Consider the following 18,669-nt stretch of genomic DNA (forward strand, 5'->3'; position numbering starts at 1 on the left):
CTGAGCACCACACAGGCCAAGTAAAGGCTCTCAGAAATGCTCCTGCACATCTTCTTATTCGCCATGCATTTTAATGACAGATTTTTAAACTCTACGGTTCCTCAGCCAGGTCCCCGCCTGCACCTCCTCAGCCATCAGAAGCCCACACTGGGTCTGCTGCCAGCATCCTTCCTCCTGGTAAATACGTCCAAGGGTTGCAGTGAAATGACCCCAGCTCAGACCAGGGCTTTCATGCACACCCATCCGGCTGCAGCCTGTGCCCAAAACCTCAAAGAAACTACAAAAACCTGAAGTCAAGCCGGTGCAGGTAACAGAAATGAAAAAGCAGCGGGAATTCCCACATGCCGCAAGATACAGCTCGTATTTAGCAGTATCACAAGCTTTGACTCTGCTGCTTCTAGAGCGGATTAGCGTTCACGGCTTTTAAGCATTATATAAGAAGACTTTGTAAACACGCTCAGAGGAACGTCCCTCCAGGACATAGTCTGCTTCTCACAAAGGACACCCCAAGCGAGCGGAGCATCCTGCCACGCACGGCACCAAACAAGCAATATTTCTTTACAGAGATGCTGCCTGAGCCTGCCCCGCCGCAACGGGCACCGGAGCAACGTCCACGCTGCAGCTGGTGCCCCGCGATCACCAACACCCCAGCATCCCGCTCCCCAGCACGTTCGCAAGTCAAGGGAGAGACCCTTGCACCGAGATACCCACCCGGGATGTGAGTGGCGAGTCCTTCAAGGAGCTGTGCACATCTATTCTGAAGCGCTTTCACAACGCCCACGGGAAGAACAGTTCCCATGGGATGAGCATCCAAAATACCGCATAATCAAAACTGATTTTGATTATGAGCGGTGTGAAGCCGCTATGCAAAGAGCAACCCCACTTCGCAGGCAAATCTACAGGTACGGAGGTGCCTGCAGTTGTGGTTTTACAATGGAAACCTGGAGCTGGCTGGTACTGGGTAACTATAAATCATTAAAATTTGAGGGGGAAAAAACTTGCTGAGGGAAGCCTGCACAGGCAGCAGCATGGGTACAGAGCCCAGCCTGAGCTCCGCAGCCGTACCCTGGAAGTGCAATCCCAACCTCAAAACACAGCATTTCCAAGGGGCAGCATGTCGGGAGTCTCCTAAAAGGTTCACACAAGGTTTAGAATTCCCTATTCAATTAAAAAAAAAAAAAAAAACAAAACCCCAAACACTTAAAAAACAGATATCCTGCAACATGTATGGCTCTGGGGTAGGCTGCAAGGGACAAAGAGAAGGGCTGGAAAGACAGTACATGGCTGGTCGGTCAGTCAAGATGAGAACAAACATTATGGATGAGAACTGAACAGTTTTCATCATTGGAAAGAAAAAAACCCACAACAATTTAATTGCAAGTAGGTTAAATCGTTCACCTTTGTCCCATCTGCACCTGTGACTTATCTAAAGTCATGAAAGCTTCTTGGTTTTACTGAGCCCTCAGTAAAACACCCCCTGTAATCCCCACATCAGGCACCCTAATGCCCGAGCCTGCCTGTGCCTTCCCGAAGGCTTGATCCTCCGACTGCAGGTTGCCCTCCACGGTTAAACCCTACGGGTCCACCTCATGACAGCAGGTTACAGAAGAGCTTCTTCCAAGGCAGCTGTCGGTTTTTGGAAGTTAAACCATAATTAAACCTAAAATCAGCAAAGAGACAATTTAAACTTTGGCCAAGACACCCACCACCATGGTGCCCAGCACATGGTCCACCTCCGAACCACCCCGTGATGCTGGACACTGGCCGCCTGGGTGACTGGTTGTGCTATTTGAGGCTGCCCTTCTCTTCCTACTCCAGCAGACTATTTCAAACCTCGTTTATAATTGGAAAGAGGCAGCATCTGTTTTTGCAGACCACAAGGTCAAAACTTTACTAATAACCACAGCATGGCAAAACACCATTAGCGGGTAAACAAACCCTGCATCGGTCACAGAAAAGCAGCTCTAGAGCTGGTTTGACCTGGTTTATTTTCTTTCGACTAATTGTTTTGTCCTCCCAACACAGAGCAGGAAGACAAGCAGGCTCTGCGATGCTTTAAATGTGTTTTAATATCGTTTTATTCCCCATCAGAGGCAACGCGGACATGTTGCCAGCCTTCCCCAGAACGCAACGACGTGAGCAGCTCAGGGTCACCGGGAGTTGTCTCCAGCCACTCACGGGGAATCACTGATGTTACAGAGGACTGGCAAATGCGAAGCCTGTCTTTGAAAAATAAGGGGATGGGGATAAGGAGGATGCAGGAAATTATAGAATAATCAGCTTAACTTCAGTTGAAGTGCTTAAAAGATGAGAAGAACTTGAGCAAGAACTAGCCTCTGTTTAGCAAGAACAAATCACATAAGTCTATCATATTTCTTTCTGTGACAGGGTACCAGGACTTGTAGGAAGGGGAGAAGAAACAAAGATTTCAGAGAGACCTCTGATAGTGTCTCACGGGACACCCCCATAACACAGCCAGGGACGCAGGGGCTGGACTGAGCCACCTGAAGGTGGGTGCACCACCGCTGAGAAGACCACCGGTCGTTGCTCGTTGAGCACAGACTGGGAGGACCTTACTTAAGCAGGTTCCAGGAGAACCCATCCCGGATCTGACACCACTTAGTGTTTTCATCCACGGCTCAGCCGATCACAGAGAAAACATGCTGATTGCCTTTGAAGGCTACACCAAGCTGAGAGGGACTGCAAGCACGCGGGAGGACAAGATCAGAATTCAGAACAATCCTGACACTTTAGAAGAAGCAGTCTGAAAAAAAAAAAGGACGCAGTTCAACAAGGACAAGCATGAGGCAATGTGATTTGGTAAGAATAATTAACCAGGCAAATACAAGACGAGGAATGAAAAGCAGGAAAAGTTCTGGAGAAGACTGGCTGAATGGTCAATGGGATAAAAAAAATTAAACACAAGTCATCTGTGGCAAAAGTAAAAAGCAAACACACTGGGATGTATAAACAGGATCATTGTTTGTAAAAGATCTGAAGTAATCCCTTATTCTTCTGATCAAAAATACGGCAGCGATTTCAGTCCTGTATCGCAGGTTAAGCATCACTCTTCACGAAGGATGATGGTCCAGAGAGTAACAAGAACAACTGCAGACCAAGAATACATAACCTAAAAAGAACAATCAAAGGAACTAGCGTGGTTTAATGTATATTAGCAGGGACTAAGGGGAGGCACGGTAGCAACTTCCAAATATCTAATAGGCTCCCGCAAAGAAGGAACAAAGGAACTTTTCTGCCTGTGCCCAATAAATGGAAAAAGAAGAGCAATCATGAAACCAAATTGAAGGAAAAGACATTTCTGTTCAGATCGTAAGAAAAATCTAATGGCAGGGCTGCTAAATGTCAGACAGATTGTCTGGGGATCTTAGGCATCTCTGTCATCGGAGGTTTTTAAGAATGAATACGATAAACATCTGTCAAGAAGGGGTTGGTTATCACCGGTACTGCGTAGGGGCAGGAGATGGACTGAATGACCTCTCAAGGTCTTCTCCAGCTCTGTATTGAATAATGGCCTGATACGTAAATGACCATAATAGCCGGAAACCTGCTGTGCTGACACAGCCTGACCTGCGTTATTTGTGACCTCTTGTAGTGATCGCTGTTTGCAAGCAACAGTCTGTTGCTGTCAGAGGAAAACGCGTATCCCAGGGAGGCTCCTACCAAGAAGGACAGGGACAGCGGTACCCAAGGTTATTATTTCAGCACTTGAATGAGCAATGAGGAAAAGCTACTTGTTAAAAAATAAAAGTGAGTCAAAGGACGACACAGACCAGACAGCACAGACTACCTAGCAGGGTTGGCCACCCTGCTTCAGAAAACAGGAGTGACTGCTCGGAGCCCGTGCAGCACCGCACGCTGGTTTCACTTCATTTATGGGAGGGAGCTACTAGCAAAGCAACTGCTCAGTGGTAACCACAAGAAAGCAGCTCTCAGAGCACTCCTCTGCCCCTGCACAACTTACCATGGTCTAGCACTTCTGGCTGAAAGTGCACACAACAACACCTGCTTGTGCAAACATTTTGTCCAGTTAAAAATCTCACCAGCAGAAGCTAACCGATCCACTGGCGGTACCCCGGCATTACAAACGCCCGTCACCCAAACCTCTGCAGGGAGGCAGCTCTGGTGGGATTTAAACCACGTTAGCAGCACGACAGCAGAGCCTTTCAGCCGATGAACGAGGCAGAGGAGCCCAAGCAGCCGCCCATCAGACGCCTGCAGCTGCCCGGAGAAGATGGCACGTCCCAGGTGCTCCTGCCCTGCTGCCAGGGAAGGGGCTGGGCTGGATGGGCACCTACATGGGCTCGTGTCATCCTGCCCATCGGAGCCAAAATAACCTCCCCTGTCCCCAGAGACCCCAGCCCTGATGCCAGCCTTGCACCATGCGCAAGCTGCACCCTGCGATTGTGCATGGCATGCCGTGGGATTGCAAAGCCATCAAGTTACGTCTTACGCTCGGCAAAACCTGCTTCCCACCTGTAGCAGGGAGAGATGCTCATACAGCGAGTGGGAAGAGAGGGTCAAGGGCTGTACGGCCGGACCGCCTGCCTTTAATGACCTCTAAAATTGCAGGAACTGGAAGAGCTGAGTGACTAGCACACGCGTGAGAGGTTGCACACCCATACATGAGAGAGATGTACATACAATTCAGAAGCAACTACCAGAATTGTCCTCCAGGCCAGGATAAATCCAGTGCGCTGCTTTAGTGAGCGACAGGACGGGGAAAAGCAACTATTATGCTGTCAGGAAAAGCCAGCGGTGAGCATCTCTGCGATACCTGTGCGGGATTCCCCCGCAGCCTCGACGGGACGGGGCCCTGCACCCCTGCTTTGCAGCCGCCTACTCGGTGCAAAACCAGCACCCGATATTTAAGTGCTGAAGCCGGCAGCCCTCGCACCCGTCCCACAGGCACTCAAGTTACTGGGCTCAGCATCGAGCCGCCAGAGCCGTGCGTGGCGCGGGGAGGGCAGGGCTGCTCAGATTTCCCCTCCCCTCCAGTCTGCCCTGCGAGCCCCCAGCCCAGGGGCTGCCCCAACTGCTGGCATCACCACCTCCCCACGAGGATTTAACCTGCGTGGTTCCCGCTGCCTACGAAGGTTTTCACCATAAACGTGGGGGTGCAAAGAAGCGCATCCCCGAAGCGCAGCCCAACACACCCCGACCCAGACGACAGCCCGCCCGCCACCCCGCAGCCCCCCGATCCTCCGTGGGCGCCCCAGGCGGCAGCGCGCCCCGGGGACGAGCAGGGACCCCCGGCCCTGGCACCTCCCGCCCTGCTGGGCACGGACGGGCACGCCCGCACCGGAGGTCCCACGGGTCACGGTCCCGCGGGGGCTGGGGGGTACCGCGGGGCCAGGGGCGCAGAGGACCCCGCCGGGTCCGGATCCCACCGGACCCCGGGGGTCCAGCCGGGCCCGGCTCCTGGAGCGCCCCCCCCAGCCCCAAGCCCCGGCGGCGGGGCCGCGGCCGAGCCCCAGGCCCCCCCCGGCGGAGGCGGCCGAGCCCCCTTACCTTTGTGCCCGCCGAAGGCGCCGTACCAGGAGAGCGAGAGCAGGGCGCACAGGCAGCCGAGCAGCAGCGTGAGCGCCGTGCCGCTGCGGAGCCTCATCGCCTCCTCGCCGGCGGGGGCGGCCGCATGTCCCGGGCGCGGCGCGGCCTCGGCGGCCCCGGGGGCCCCGGCGAGCGCGGAGCGGAGCGGAGCGGGGCGCGCCGCCCGCCCGCCCGCATGCAGCGCCCGCGCCGGGCCGCGCCGCGCCGGGCCGGGCCGAGCCGCGCCGGGCGGGCGGGCGGGGCGGGGCCGGGGGCGTGGCTAGGGGCGTGGCCAAGGGGCGGGGCGGCAGCGGGCGGAGGGCGCCCCTGTGCGGGGGACTGCGGGACTGGGGCGGGCGGCGGGGCGGGGGGGGGAGTGTGAGTGTGAGGGGGGGTGTGAGTGTGAGTGTGAGTGTGAGTGTGAGTGTGAGTGTGAGGGGTGAGGGTGAGTGTGAGGGTGAGGGTGAGGGTGAGGGTGAGGGTGGTGTGAGTGTGAGTGTGAGTGTGAGGGGGGTGTGAGTGTGAGTGTGAGGGGTGAGGGTGAGTGTGAGTGTGAGTGTGAGGGGTGAGGGTGAGGGTGAGTGTGAGTGTGAGGGTGTGTGAGTGTGAGGGGGGTGTGAGTGTGAGTGTGAGGGGTGAGGGTGAGTGTGAGTGTGAGGGGTGAGTGTGAGGGTGAGGGGTGAGTGTGAGGGTGAGGGTGTGTGAGTGTGAGCGTGTGAGTGTGAGGGTGAGTGTGGGGGTGAGTGTGGGTGTGAGGGGGTGAGTGTGAGTGTGGGGGTGAGTGTGTGTGAGTGTGAGCGTGTGAGTGTGTGTGAGTGTGCAAGTGACTGTGAGTGTGTGTAAGTGTGAGTGTGTGTGTGAGTGCGAGTGTGAGTGCGCGTGTGTGTGTGCATGGGTGTGAGTGTGCGTGTGGGGTGTGTGCCTGTGTATGAGTGTATGTGCATATGCGTGTGCACGTATGTGTGTTCGTGTGCATGCACGTGCATGTGTGTGCGTGTGCGTGCATGTGTGTGCATGTATGTGTGTGTGCACGCGTGTGTGCATGTGCAATGGGGGTGCGTGGGGGGGGTGCATGTGTGGGGGTGTGTGCATGTGTGCATGCATGTGTGTGCGTGTGTGTGCGCGCGGGTGCACGTTCATGGGTTACATATATAAATGTCCATACCTATATACTTGGCTTGTTCATATAGATGTATACATGCATACTTGTGCACATGCATGTGTCCACACAAAGACACATATATCTCTGTGGGTGCCTGCATGGGTCTGTGCACGTGTCTGTGCCTGTGCGTGCACACACTTGGGTCCATAAGTCTCTGTGTGTGTCTGGGTCCATATGTCTGTGTGGGTGTGCGCGCACGCACCTGTATATATGCATGGGGGAGCACGCACCTCTGGGCATGGGGGTGTGTGCACGGACCCTCGCACGGGGGGTGTGCGTGGACCCGTGTGTTTGCATCTCTGCGCACCGGGCTGCGTGGAAACGACTCTCAACGCCCGGGGTGTGCACGGGTGCCTATAGACAGAGGTGTGTGCCCAGCCCCTATGCACAGGGGTGTCCCCGTGGCCCTAAATACCGGGGAGTGCACAGCTGGGGGTGCAGGACGAGGTCGGGGGGCAGCAGCCCCCACAGCCGTGCAGTGCACGTGCGCTGCCATTTCCGCAGAAGCGTTTCGTCTTGGTTAAGGAAAGAGCATCTAATGTTCATTGAGAGAAAATCGATGCCAGATGAATATCGCAAATGGAAGCTGCCGCCTGGAAGGACATCATCACTCTTCCAAAGGACCTGGCATTCAGGGGTTACGGCCTCAAGCTGCTTGCCCAGATGAAGGACAGAAGAAATCAGACTTAAAAATTATTTTGCTTGTGTTTTCTTCTGTTAATGGGTCCGACTTTATTTCATTATAGACTAGGAGGAGCTGTACAGCGAGGTCGGGTTCAAAATGCTGAGTTTACATGCCTCCATCGCCTGAACTTACTCCTGCAGTTGTTCGTGAGGTCAAACAGGAGGCGGCAGCTCGTGTGCCCCATACACAGGTACGTAATTCCTCTGCCTAAAATTGCCATCTTCCACTCCCCAGACCTCTTTTAGTAAGTAAATATTTCTCAGACGTGTAAATATTGTGGGACTGGCTTCCAGCGATCGAAGTCTGTTCTTGGAAATGTTTGGATCAGTGAGGGAGTGATGTAAAGCAAAGCGCGTGCCAGTGCCAGAGGCAGGAGCGGTGACGCAGGTGCTCAGCAGTGCTCGGCCGCAGCCTCGGAGCCGGCCCGGGCAGCAGGCAGGGATGTGCTGGGAGCCAGCCGGGCTCCGCGGGCACGTCTCCTCCCGGCAGCGCTCCAGCCGATGCAGAAATCCTTCTGAAACGGGGAAATCTGGTCCTCAGACCTCTGCTCAGTTTCCTTCTGGAAAGGCGAGGGGTGAAGCAGCTCAGCACCCAGGTGGGGTGGGTGCAGGGGTGCCTCGAGGTGCTCCGGACAATACATGTGCCTTGTTGAAAGCCATACACGTGTATGAGGAAAAGCACAGATCCCCCATTTCTGCAGGAGATGCTCTTGTCCCTACCTGTGTTCCTTAGACTCTTCTCTAGTTTATAAAATAAACCACGTTTTTCAAATCTTGAAATGGCCTCTCCTGGTGATAAGAAAATCTGGGAAGGAAATCGGCAGAGGGATCCCTTTGGATGGCACCAAAAGTTTCTGCCTCCGCTGCCAGAAGCCAGTGAGAAGCTGTGGGGCCCCAGTGCAGACCGTTGCTCACACCAGGCACATCCCTGAGTAGGGAAATGCACTGAACATCACTCTTGGGAATATTGAAAAAAACCGAGGGAGGCTGGATCTGTGCTTCCTCACCTGGATTTTGCAAGGCATTGCCCGAGTGACCGTCACCTGCAGAACATGAGCCGGCAGCAGGTCCCGTGTGTCAGAGCAGTCCAGCCCTTGAGCGCTTGATCGGCTCCACAGAGAGCAGCCACGTCCCAGGCTCAGACCCCCAAGCCAGCACACCCACCCGTACCTCGCTCCTCGGCTGCAGGCAAAGCCTCAACCACACCAGCAAGAGCATTTCCACCAGAAGAGCAAAGAAAACAAGCCCCAGCAGCTCTGTCCCACCCAGCCTGCTTGCTTTCTCGCCTTAAACCTGCGTGTTAAAAGCAGGAGCCAACTGAGAGTTCACAGGAATTAATGGGAAAAACCCTCCAGAGGTGGCAGACAAGTTAGAGCTGCTTGTGGGAAAGGCGCGTGAAATCCTACTGCCGTTAAAGAGTTTAGAGAAATAACATGACACGTTCTAGTGCATGAGATGCTGGGTGTTTAGTTTCAGATGTGCAAAATGCTCCTACTGCTCGGGATACATGGCGTGTCTGCGGCGGAAGAGAACAGAATAACATTAATAATTCCTCCAAGACAATTAATTAGACTCTTTCCCAAGGATAAAGCTTAATCTAATTTCTGCAGTTATACTTAGTCTTCATAAAAGTCTGAAGAAATGAATGAGCTTTATACCACAAAAACCTTGGGCTCTCTTGGAAAAAAATGAGGGATGAAGCAAAATTGTCAGCACTTGCGATTTTTATACCAGAGCTGCAAAGTTCACTTCTATTCTTGAAGACCTCCCCTCCTACCCCAATTTTGGCTTTTATTCTGTTTTTAAAAAGCAAGTTTTGAGCCTTGGTCCTTTTGCAGAGCAAAGTTTAAAATATGAACTGCAGAAACTCAAAACCCTAGCAGCAAATAAACAGAGAGAAGATGGTTTTTAAGGGGATCTCATGATCTTTGAACAGTTGATGTTGGCAATACTGAGCACGCTGCAGAAATTAGGGCCTTCCACCAAAAACACTCTGATAGCAATCCACAGGTCCTGAGGCCATTACAAAAATTAGAAAGAGAAAACATTTATTAGGTCTAGATATAAAATGTAATCCAGATTTATAGCTGATTTTGTCAAGCTCTCTAAAGAGCTTGGCTCTGGCATTTGACTCTGGCCCATCTGCGAGCAGGTCAGGCTTGGTCCTTCCCACGCTGCTTTAAGCAAAGAGCACTTGCTATTTCCTCATAAAATAAAGTAACTTCATTTCCTATGTGTTTTATAGGTCTCTGTGTTCAAACATCAGCAGGGCTTGTTTCACTGCAGTACAAAAGTTTCCAAATGCTCCTTAGCCACGAGAGATGAATATCACAACAGGGTGCTCACCCTCGATGTGTTGACACGTTGATGCTTTAATTCAGAGCAAAAGCTACAAGTCAGGTTCTCAAAGCAACGCTCACCCCAAGCAATTCGTGTGGGTTGCAAAAAGTTCCTTCTCACCTTTGGGAACAAAAAATCCTTATGTATTTGCATGACACCCATAGCGTGTTGGTACTTTGTGCCTGCTCTCCACCCGTTTTCCCTATCTGCTCCTCTGTCTCAGTGTAAAAACTGTGCCAGAGTTTTCTGCCCTTAAAAGTTTCACGTCACACCAATGAGAAACGATGCTGAGCCTGTGTAAACACCTGACGTGGCAGAGTTACCCTTCTGGAAAGCTCAGCCTCAAAAATGAGGCAGCAAAAAAACCCCGCTTGGTTTTCCTTCTGCCTGCCCTGTTGAGGAAGGAGGGTTTCTGCTTCAGAGGCGGCCAACAGTGTTTTCACGGGGCTGGAGGAGGAGGGAAGCCGTCACGGGACCCGGCTGAGTCACCAGCATCTGACCGGACATGTCTGGAGGATCCTGCACCTCTGCAGAAGCTTCTGGAAAGAGCGCATGGCCCCGCAGCAGCGTGGCCCGTGGCACCCAGTGCAGCCCAGCGAGCGCCTGCCCGCTGCGGCTCTGCGCCGTCCCTCCGTCACCACGCACTGTCCTGCCAGCGCCGGGGGGTGCACGGGGGCCAACCCTCCCCTCCTCACCGGGAGTGCCGGCGCAGCGATGGGGGCCTCAGGCTGGAGTGATGATCTGGGGAAGAATTCCTTCTGGAAAATCATCATCAGCCTCTGTTGTGGTTTGCAAGCAAGGAAAAGACTGGACATCCCCCCGCTTCATCCCACCAGGACTTTACTGCGAACATGAAAAGTTTGGACATAAGGAGTATTTCTGGTGATTGTGCCCTCAGAGCAAGAATCTCACCAAATATTTTTAAACACTTCCCAGCAGCAAGTGGGTGTAGAGAGAAAGCAGAGCACTGCAGGGATGCTAATTGCTCCTTTTTGAGCCTTTCCTCTGTAACCTTGAAATTTTAAACTTGAACAGCTTTTTTTCCCATCCCCTTTGCTGTTCCTTTGCTACATCCATCTGTGAAGCTGGCTGCTCGGCAGCCAGGGCTGAGAAACCACTTTTTGGGCAGGGGTTGCTGTGATGCTATGGGATTCCTAAAGAACCGTAAGAAAACATCCACACAGCCAGTGCTTCATGCTGAGAAAGCCAAACCCCAGATCATCCAGCAAACAGAGGGAAAAACATCTCAAGTTAATATATGTGGGAATACAGCACAGTTTCTCACATGGCCTCTCCAGGGGGCTGAGAAACCGCCCGGAGCCACATCCCGGGGCCGGGGGCAAGAAGAAACGCCGGGAGAGCGAGGTCCGAGGTCTGCGCTGGAGAAGGGCTCGCTGGGAGGAAATCCCCGACCTCGAGGAGGAGGAGGAGGAGGAGGAGGAAGGGGAGGAGGAGACGACTCACTGAGTCACCCCTGTCCTGTGATCGGTGAGCTAAGCTAACAGCAGGCTGGTGAAAGCCTTGTTTTCCTTGTGTTTTGTAAAAGTGCATGATGTCACGACCAGAAAGCGGAGCGTGACTCAGCACACCCCAGCAGGAGAAGGGAAATTCCCTCTGGCTTTTGGCCCCTTCCATGTTTGCCAACTGGATTAAAGTTTACACAGAGGAAAACTTAGATTTCTGGTTTTAACTTGGTGCATCGCCTGATAATTATAAATGCATCAATTAACCTGGAGACACAACTGGCTTGAAAAGGCCCAGCAACTTGAGGGCAACCCACTGTGCCTCAAACACCCAGGCAGAGTGACGGAGACAGGAATAGGGAATCGGTCCTGTCTGGGACAGCAGCAACTCAGTGCCTAAGGAAGGAATGTGCTGGGGCTGGGTCCCAAAAGACAAGTCTCTAGCTCTATAAATGAGACCAAAAGCGGCCGTTGGGGTCCTCAGAAATAGGACGCGAGATGGACGTGCTGGAGGTGATGCTTGGCAAGATAGATACGACAATGGCAGAGCGTCCTGTACTGCATGCCCTGCTACCGCCGGTCCCTCTTCTGATTTTAGGGAGAAAAAAAGTAATCCAGTCACGTCAAGCCACCAACTTTCACCGACATTTTCAGAAATAAGGATACACAGAGCAAAGAGGCCAAAGGGAAGGCGAGTGCAATACGCCTTTGCTGCACGCCCAAACCTTTCGATATCTCGTGCTGTAAAACCTGGTGAATCATTCCCTGTGCAGCATAATTCATGCTTAAACCTGAATATGCTTATGTTTAAACTTTAACTCATCACTTCATGGTGGAATGTTGGCCATGTCATACCTAGAAATCAAAACTCCTAGAAAACGTAAGTTAAAAAGGGCAACCCTTCTCACTGTAAATATTATTTTCCAGAAAAGTGTCGTGATTTCAAAATTGCCACACATATGCCAAAAATTCATCTATATGGAAGGCCAAGTGTTTAACACACATACTTTAGGTCAAGAAATAAACTACCTCCCCATGATAGAAATTAAACCTTACCCTTCTCTTGATTGCAGAAGATGATAAATCATGACACGGTTTTTCCTAAGTTTTTATTATCTTAAACCAAGAAGAATGTCACTAAGAGTCAGAGTGGTCAGGCCCTTGGGTGAGAGGAAATTAACACCAACGAGGAACCTAATAATCATTGATCCATCTTTATTTAATTACACTTGGACGGCACAGACGGTGCGTTCTGCCAGCTGGACTCTCCTGTGGCCAGATTAAGAGGCCTGTCAACTGTATCTGATGCGCAAAAAAATACTGCTGCCAGCCAACTTGGAAAGCCCCCAGAACATCCTCCTTAATGTCAGTTGTGTTTATACTAGTATCTTTATTTTTAGCCCCCCTTCCGAAACACTGGGTTCAGGGAAGAGCATTAGCTGAAGAGTTATTTATTCCTGCCACGCTGAGCACGCAAACCCCTCCGATGGGCACGGCCACCCTGGCGGGAGCAGGGCAGGCAGACAGCTCCCCACCTCCATCATGCTGCCTGGCATTGGCTTTGCTCGCCCCGAAGCGGAAGACGGAGGTGACAAGCAGGACCGGGGTGGCCGAGTGCTGCGTGAGCACGTGCCCTGGCTAATGCTGGCGGCTGCTGCCAGGCAGCGATGGGGACCAGTTCAGCCCAGGGCTGCCCCATGGTGCACAGCAGGCCTGGGGCCGTGTTTCCCCACCAGTGGGTCTTGGAGGCCATGGGCCGCCCAGAAGGTACTGACGCCGCGCTTGCTCCCCGCCGCTCAGGCACCGCAGATGCTTTTATGATCGGTGTGGTGGGATTTGCATCCCAAACTGCTGTGTTCCCTGGCACTGCCCCGACCGCAGCTGGGGATGCAAACCCCGGCGCAGGTACTGCTCCTGGGGGCGAGCGGGGCACAGAGCAAACACGGGCATTTGCAAGTATTCGCAGATTTTTCCAGCCGCAGGAAGCGTACCGATGAGCATTCACCCCTTTGCGCCGGAGAAAATGAAAGCCCAGACGTGCCCCCCGCGCTGGCAATGGAGGGGAGCCCGGCCCGCAGCCCGGACCCCAGGGCAGCCCGACCTGGGAGCTTTCTTGTGCCCCCCCCCAGCCTACTCACTGGTGGGGTGGGGTGAGAGGCAGAGGCGGCCTTGACTCTGTGTCAGCACTGCTCAGCAACAACTAAAACATCCCTGTATTATCAACACTGTTTCCAGCACAAATCCGAAACATAGCCCCATAGTAGCTACTGTGAGGAAAATTAACTCTACGCCAGCCAAAACCAGCACACGTGTGAATGCGATTCCTGCTCCTGCACGGGCCCAGGTGGCCGGAGCCGGCGGATGAGGGCTTGCGACAGCCGGGCTGGTCCTGGCTGAGCCGGGAGGCTGTGCCGGCTCCGCAGCCCCCCGGGGCACAGCATCCCCCCGGCTGGCGCAGCCACCGCCGCCCTGCCCTGGTCCCTGCTCGCTCTCTTGCCTTGGCTCTCAAACACCTCGCTCTTGCTCGGTGCTCTTGGCGCTGGTGTGAAGAATGCTCCTCGCCTTGTTCACGTGCAAAGTGTTTGGAGGCTGAGCTGGGGCGAGTTTGGAAATCGCAGCCTGGGAACCCTCTTTGGGAGTAAAGTACATGGCGGGGGAGCGCGGCCCACAGGAGGCGGAGCCTACAGGTCGGGGCGGAGCCTAGAGGCCGGGGGCGGGGCGAGCGCGTTGCCGGGCGGGCGGCCCCGCCCCCGCGGCGCTATAAGGCGGCGGCGCAGAGCCCCGCTCCCGCCGCTCGCTCGCCCGCCCGCTGCCGGCCCGCCCTCGGCCCCCCGACGGCAATTCCTGCTGCGCCACAGCCATGGCGGCGCTGACGGTGAAAGCCTACCTGCTGGGCAAGGAGGAGGCGGCCCGCGAGATCCGCCGCTTCTCCCTGCTGCTGCCCGCCCGCTACCAGACCATCCACGACCGCGTCGCCGAGCTCTTCCAGGGGCTGCTGCGGGCCGGGCCGCCGCCCGCCTTCCGCATGTACTACAAGGGTGAGCGGGGGCGGGGGGGTGCTCCTCCGCGGGCCGGGCCGCCCCCGCACTGGCGGCGGGTCAGGCCCGGCGCCCCGGGGGGTGGGAAGGCCGCAGGGCACGGGGCTGCCCAGCGGCCGGGGTGTCCCTGCCGCCCCCCGGGCTCCCCGCTGTAGGCCGCCTCCCGTGACAACAGAGCGGGCACCTGATCCTGGGCTTTACCCTTTCTAGATGAAGACGGGGACCTGATTGCTTTTTCCACTGACGAGGAGCTGGAGATGGCGATGCCTTACGTGCAGGACGGTGTCTTCCGTGTTTACATCAAAGGTAAGGCCGCACAGCTCTGCAGGGCGGTAGCCGGCGTCTGGCTTTGCACTGTGCACTTGCTGGCAGGCCTCTGAAAACGGGAGAAGCAAGCCCTGGCCCTTCCCCGTGTCCTCAAAGGCCTGGTGTAACGTGCAGCCTTCGGGGGGAGGTTAAATAAAGGGCAGGGTAATATGCCAGAATGCAAATCCTCCTTGCTGAGGTGGGGTAAACGGATCACAAGTTTCCTCTTAGCCCCGTCATCTCAGCTGGCCCAATGCGAGCCGCTGTTGTCATGATGTCTCCCTGGAAACACTAAGACTAGCACCGGCATCACGACAATGTGTTAGGAAGCTTTAATTCCAGCTTAGTCTTCAGCACATAGTTTCTCCCTGGTCCCTTCTGTTCACATACATACCTGCAAAGCTTTATCTGCAGTCCATCTAATGAGTCACATGAGCCAGCACTCCCTGTTCTCATCTGTTATGCCTCCCGGCATTTCTTACTAACTCCCTCACCAGAAACATTTTGTTCTTGTGGTGCTTAGGAAGGTAGGACGAGAAGCCAAATTGGGTAGTGCAGTACTAATCTAAAATAAACACGCCAAGAGACTGTTAAGGATAAGGCATGCTCAGTTTCAGGAGCAGGTATCTTTGTGAAACCCCTTCACACTTGGTTTAAGTTCTCTTACATGCTCCCAGCTTGTTTGGCAGCCAGCGTAAAAATAAACTGACCTAGTAAGTCAATACTGCTCTGACAAGGGCTGTTTGTGCTTCATTCTCCTCTGCCTGATTTCCAGCCTTTAAATAGCAACCTCGTTCTTGATGCAAAGTTTCCTTTCCTTTCCTTAATAGAGAAAAAGGAGTGCAGGCGGGAACATCGCCCGCAATGCAGCCAGGAGCCTCCCCGTGACATGGTGCACCCCAACGTGATCTGTGATGGCTGTGAAGGACCGGTGGTGGGGGCCAGGTTCAAGTGCACTGTCTGTCCAGACTATGACCTGTGCAGCACCTGTGAGGGTAAAGGCATCCACAAGGAGCACAACATGGTGATGTTTCAAAGTCCACTGCTAAATCCATTTGAGGTGAGCAAAATCTATGGAGGGGAACCAATGAAAGGGATAGTCCTCAAATTTAAATCATAAGTTTCAGTTACTTAGAATCTGGCTGTGTGAACAGAGTCACACAAACATTACCCTTTACAGTGGCTTCCCCGAGGACGCTGGCTCCGTAAAATGCGGCATGGTGTTCCACCCTTCCCGTGGATGCACTGCTGGGGATATCCTGGCCCTGCAGCTCCATGCCAAAACTCTGAACAAGCCCAAGCCAGTGCTGCAGCCTCCAGTCCACCCAATGCAGAAGGTAAGAGGAAAGGCTCTGGTAAACAAGGTGGTGGTAGAGCCAGAGTAGCTGAGGTTCTGCAGCACAGGGTGGAATCTGGGTGGAAAAATAGACATAGGAACTAATCTAATTTGCTTGAAATATATTTGGCACCTTTCAGCACAGAGTGGGATTATTTTAAGGCATGCTTGGGCCCATGCAATAGATGAGGATGCAGAGACTATCTGGAACCAAACCAAGCCAAGCTGTTAGGTCAAGCATGTCACTACTCTACTCCAGATTTGCCTTTCAGCATGGCTAATGAGCCTTAACAACGCTAATGCCACTGTTTATCTGTTCCAGAGGTAGCTCAGAGTTAGCTTTTGTGTCTGTACTGCCTTTGTTGTGCAGTCTATGTGAGTGATGGGAAACGAGCACCAAGATCTTCTGGGGATACGTTCTCTAGGTGCTCTTTCCTGCTGAGCTTCTATGTGTGCTAACAGAAATTGTTTTTCTAGAAGCTTCTACTAACAGCCAGCCTCAGGACCCCAACGTCACCTTCTTAAAGAATGTTGGGGAGAGTGTTGCAGCTTTTCTGAGCCCCCTGGGTAAGTGGCTTACAGTTTGTTATCCCAATCCTGGACTGGCTTAAAGGTCCTTTTAACAGGAGCAGCAGCCAGCTGTTGTGACTACTGGACCTACCTCATGCTACTAAGCCTTGAAGGCTTCATTTACTCCTGGTACTAATAATGCCTAGGCTTAGAACAGCCACTCAGTACTTTTTCAGAGCCCTCCTTTGGAAGGAAATGAGGAAAGATTTCATGAACATGTCACCCTGTAATGCTAATTTTAAGTCACTGGTGACTCAGTATTTTGCCTGGCTTATGTGGACATAGATAACTTCTGCCCTGACCCTCTAAATGTATGGCTTGTCTACCTAGAGGCAGATGACCATCTGGTGCTTAACTGTTCTTTATTTAAAGAATGCTTTGTATTTTAATTCCTACATGTTACATGGAAAACTGTAGGATTACAGAAACCTTACAGCATTTAGACTAGGATTGATCCATGCTCTTCTAGGACTGTGCTTTGGAAAAAGTCTCTAAGACTTTCTCAATCTCAAATGCATTTCTAGGTATTGAAGTTGATATCGATGTGGAACATGGAGGACAGAGAAGCAAAGTGACTCCTGCTTCTCCCAATCAAGAGAAGAACAGTGCTGAGTCAAGCAGCAGTACTGTTAACCAGAATGTTCAGACCAAACCAGACTGGAATAACACAGATTCTGCTACAGAAGTAAATGCTGTTGCGGAGCAGATACAAGACATGGTGATAGATCCTGTGCCCACACAAATGGAAGATGGCAGCTTCCAGTCCCAGGTACAAGAATTATGACACTAATTTAATATGCTTGCTGAGGCTTTACTAGAAAGGAAGATAATCATTTAGCATGCATTGTGGGGTTGAATATTAAGATGTCAGCAGATTAAGTGATATACAGCACCTTTGCTTTACAGGTTTACAGCAAAGGTGGTGGGACTTGTAACTCTTCATGTTAAAGGCACATAGTAGGAGTATGCATCCTACCTGGAAAGCACTGCAGCACCTGGACCTTTTTTCTTTCCATTTCAGGAACACAGTGAGTCCAGCAGTTCGTCAGGGGGTGATGAGGACTGGACCCACTTATCTTCCAAAGAAGTGGATCCTTCCACAGGTGAACTGCAGTCTCTGCAGATGCCTGAGACAGAGGGTCCCAGTTCCCTGGATGTATCTCGGGATCCTCCCCAACCAGGACCTACAGGGCTGCGAGAAGCTGCACTCTACCCACATCTCCCACCAGGTATGAGAATGTATGCAGGTTTCATAACTGAGAGTAATTTTCACTTGGGAACTGCCAACTTGCCTGGCATAAGCAGACCTGCTTTTAGAGATGGTAGAAACCAAGGTCACATAAGTTATAGCTAAACTTGTCCATAACTTTGTTAGCAGGTATGGCAGCTCTTGCACCCTGTTAGAGACAGTCAGGTGGTTCTGCTCTTGCATGTGGGCAGCTAAGTCTGTTAAGACTTCTGACCTTAGACTAATATGCCGTTCAAGCAACATGAAAAAAGGTGGTATCCTAAGTCATGTCCTTGCTATGTACTCTTAAAGAGAGCCCTTTGATGCAGGATGCATAGTACATCCTGTGACTTTAACAGCATTTTTCAGGTGGGAGCCAGTAACAGTATGCCAGGCCACTTAACTGAGATCAACAGCAGAGAGTCCTACAGGAAGGCCAGCTGAGTCTGATTCAGCATCTTAGCTGGTTATGTATCTTACCTCAAACATCTGCCCTCCTGGGAGACAAAGGAGAACAACATGTCTTCTAGCATTTAACCAGCTATGCTAGATTTACTAGGATTAGTGCCAACCTACTGTGTGGTATTAAAGCCTTGACTGGTTTGCCAATTACATGAAATATTTCAACATTAAATTATTCTTCTCTTAACAGAAGCAGACCCTCGCCTCATTGAATCTCTGTCCCAGATGCTCTCTATGGGCTTCTCTGATGAGGGTGGATGGCTCACTCGACTCCTGCAGACAAAGAACTGCGACATTGGGGCAGCACTAGATGCCATCCAGTATTCCAAGCAGCCACCTCACTTGTAGTAGTCTGTGTAACAAAAAGCACTTTCCTTCTAACTGAAAGCAAACACTGCAGTACAACTTCCTCAGCAGTTCATCTTTCTTCCTGCTAAGGGGTTCTGTCTCATCTTCCTAAGTGCTTGTAGAATGGAGGAAAAATAAATACTACTTCCTGTGATGAGTCTGTGTGAGTGTTTAAGTATCACAGC

At 52.5% G+C, this 18,669-nt stretch overlaps 2 protein-coding genes across 5 annotated transcripts in view; one reads left to right on the plus strand and one right to left on the minus strand.

The window, feature by feature from the left end:
* MGAT4B (alpha-1,3-mannosyl-glycoprotein 4-beta-N-acetylglucosaminyltransferase B) overlaps positions 1–5,764 on the minus strand; it is a 52,565-nt gene extending 46,801 nt beyond the window's left edge. The window contains exon 1 of the mRNA XM_075509537.1: positions 5,530–5,764. Within this exon, the coding sequence (XP_075365652.1) occupies positions 5,530–5,626 (97 nt within the window). The 5' untranslated portion in view covers positions 5,627–5,764. The remainder of the gene's footprint in view (positions 1–5,529) is intronic.
* Positions 5,765–13,976: 8,212 nt separating this feature from the next.
* SQSTM1 (sequestosome 1) lies at positions 13,977–18,638 on the plus strand. Of its 4 annotated transcripts, none has more exons than XM_075509432.1 (8): positions 13,977–14,234; positions 14,445–14,540; positions 15,371–15,600; positions 15,721–15,877; positions 16,339–16,443; positions 16,971–17,215; positions 17,468–17,675; positions 18,327–18,638. In XM_075509432.1, the coding sequence occupies exons 1-8, from the start codon at positions 14,057–14,059 to the stop codon at positions 18,482–18,484; spliced, it is 1,377 nt and encodes a 458-aa protein (XP_075365547.1). In that variant the 5' UTR covers positions 13,977–14,056; the 3' UTR covers positions 18,485–18,638. The 4 variants fall into 4 exon arrangements, with proteins under 4 accessions (XP_075365547.1, XP_075365548.1, XP_075365549.1 ...); XM_075509433.1 differs by having other exon boundaries at positions 16,354–16,443; XM_075509434.1 differs by having other exon boundaries at positions 16,357–16,443.
* Positions 18,639–18,669: the final 31 nt, after the last annotated feature.

This window comes from Mycteria americana, chromosome 8, assembly GCF_035582795.1.
Source record: "Mycteria americana isolate JAX WOST 10 ecotype Jacksonville Zoo and Gardens chromosome 8, USCA_MyAme_1.0, whole genome shotgun sequence".
Taxonomy (NCBI): domain Eukaryota; kingdom Metazoa; phylum Chordata; class Aves; order Ciconiiformes; family Ciconiidae; genus Mycteria; species Mycteria americana.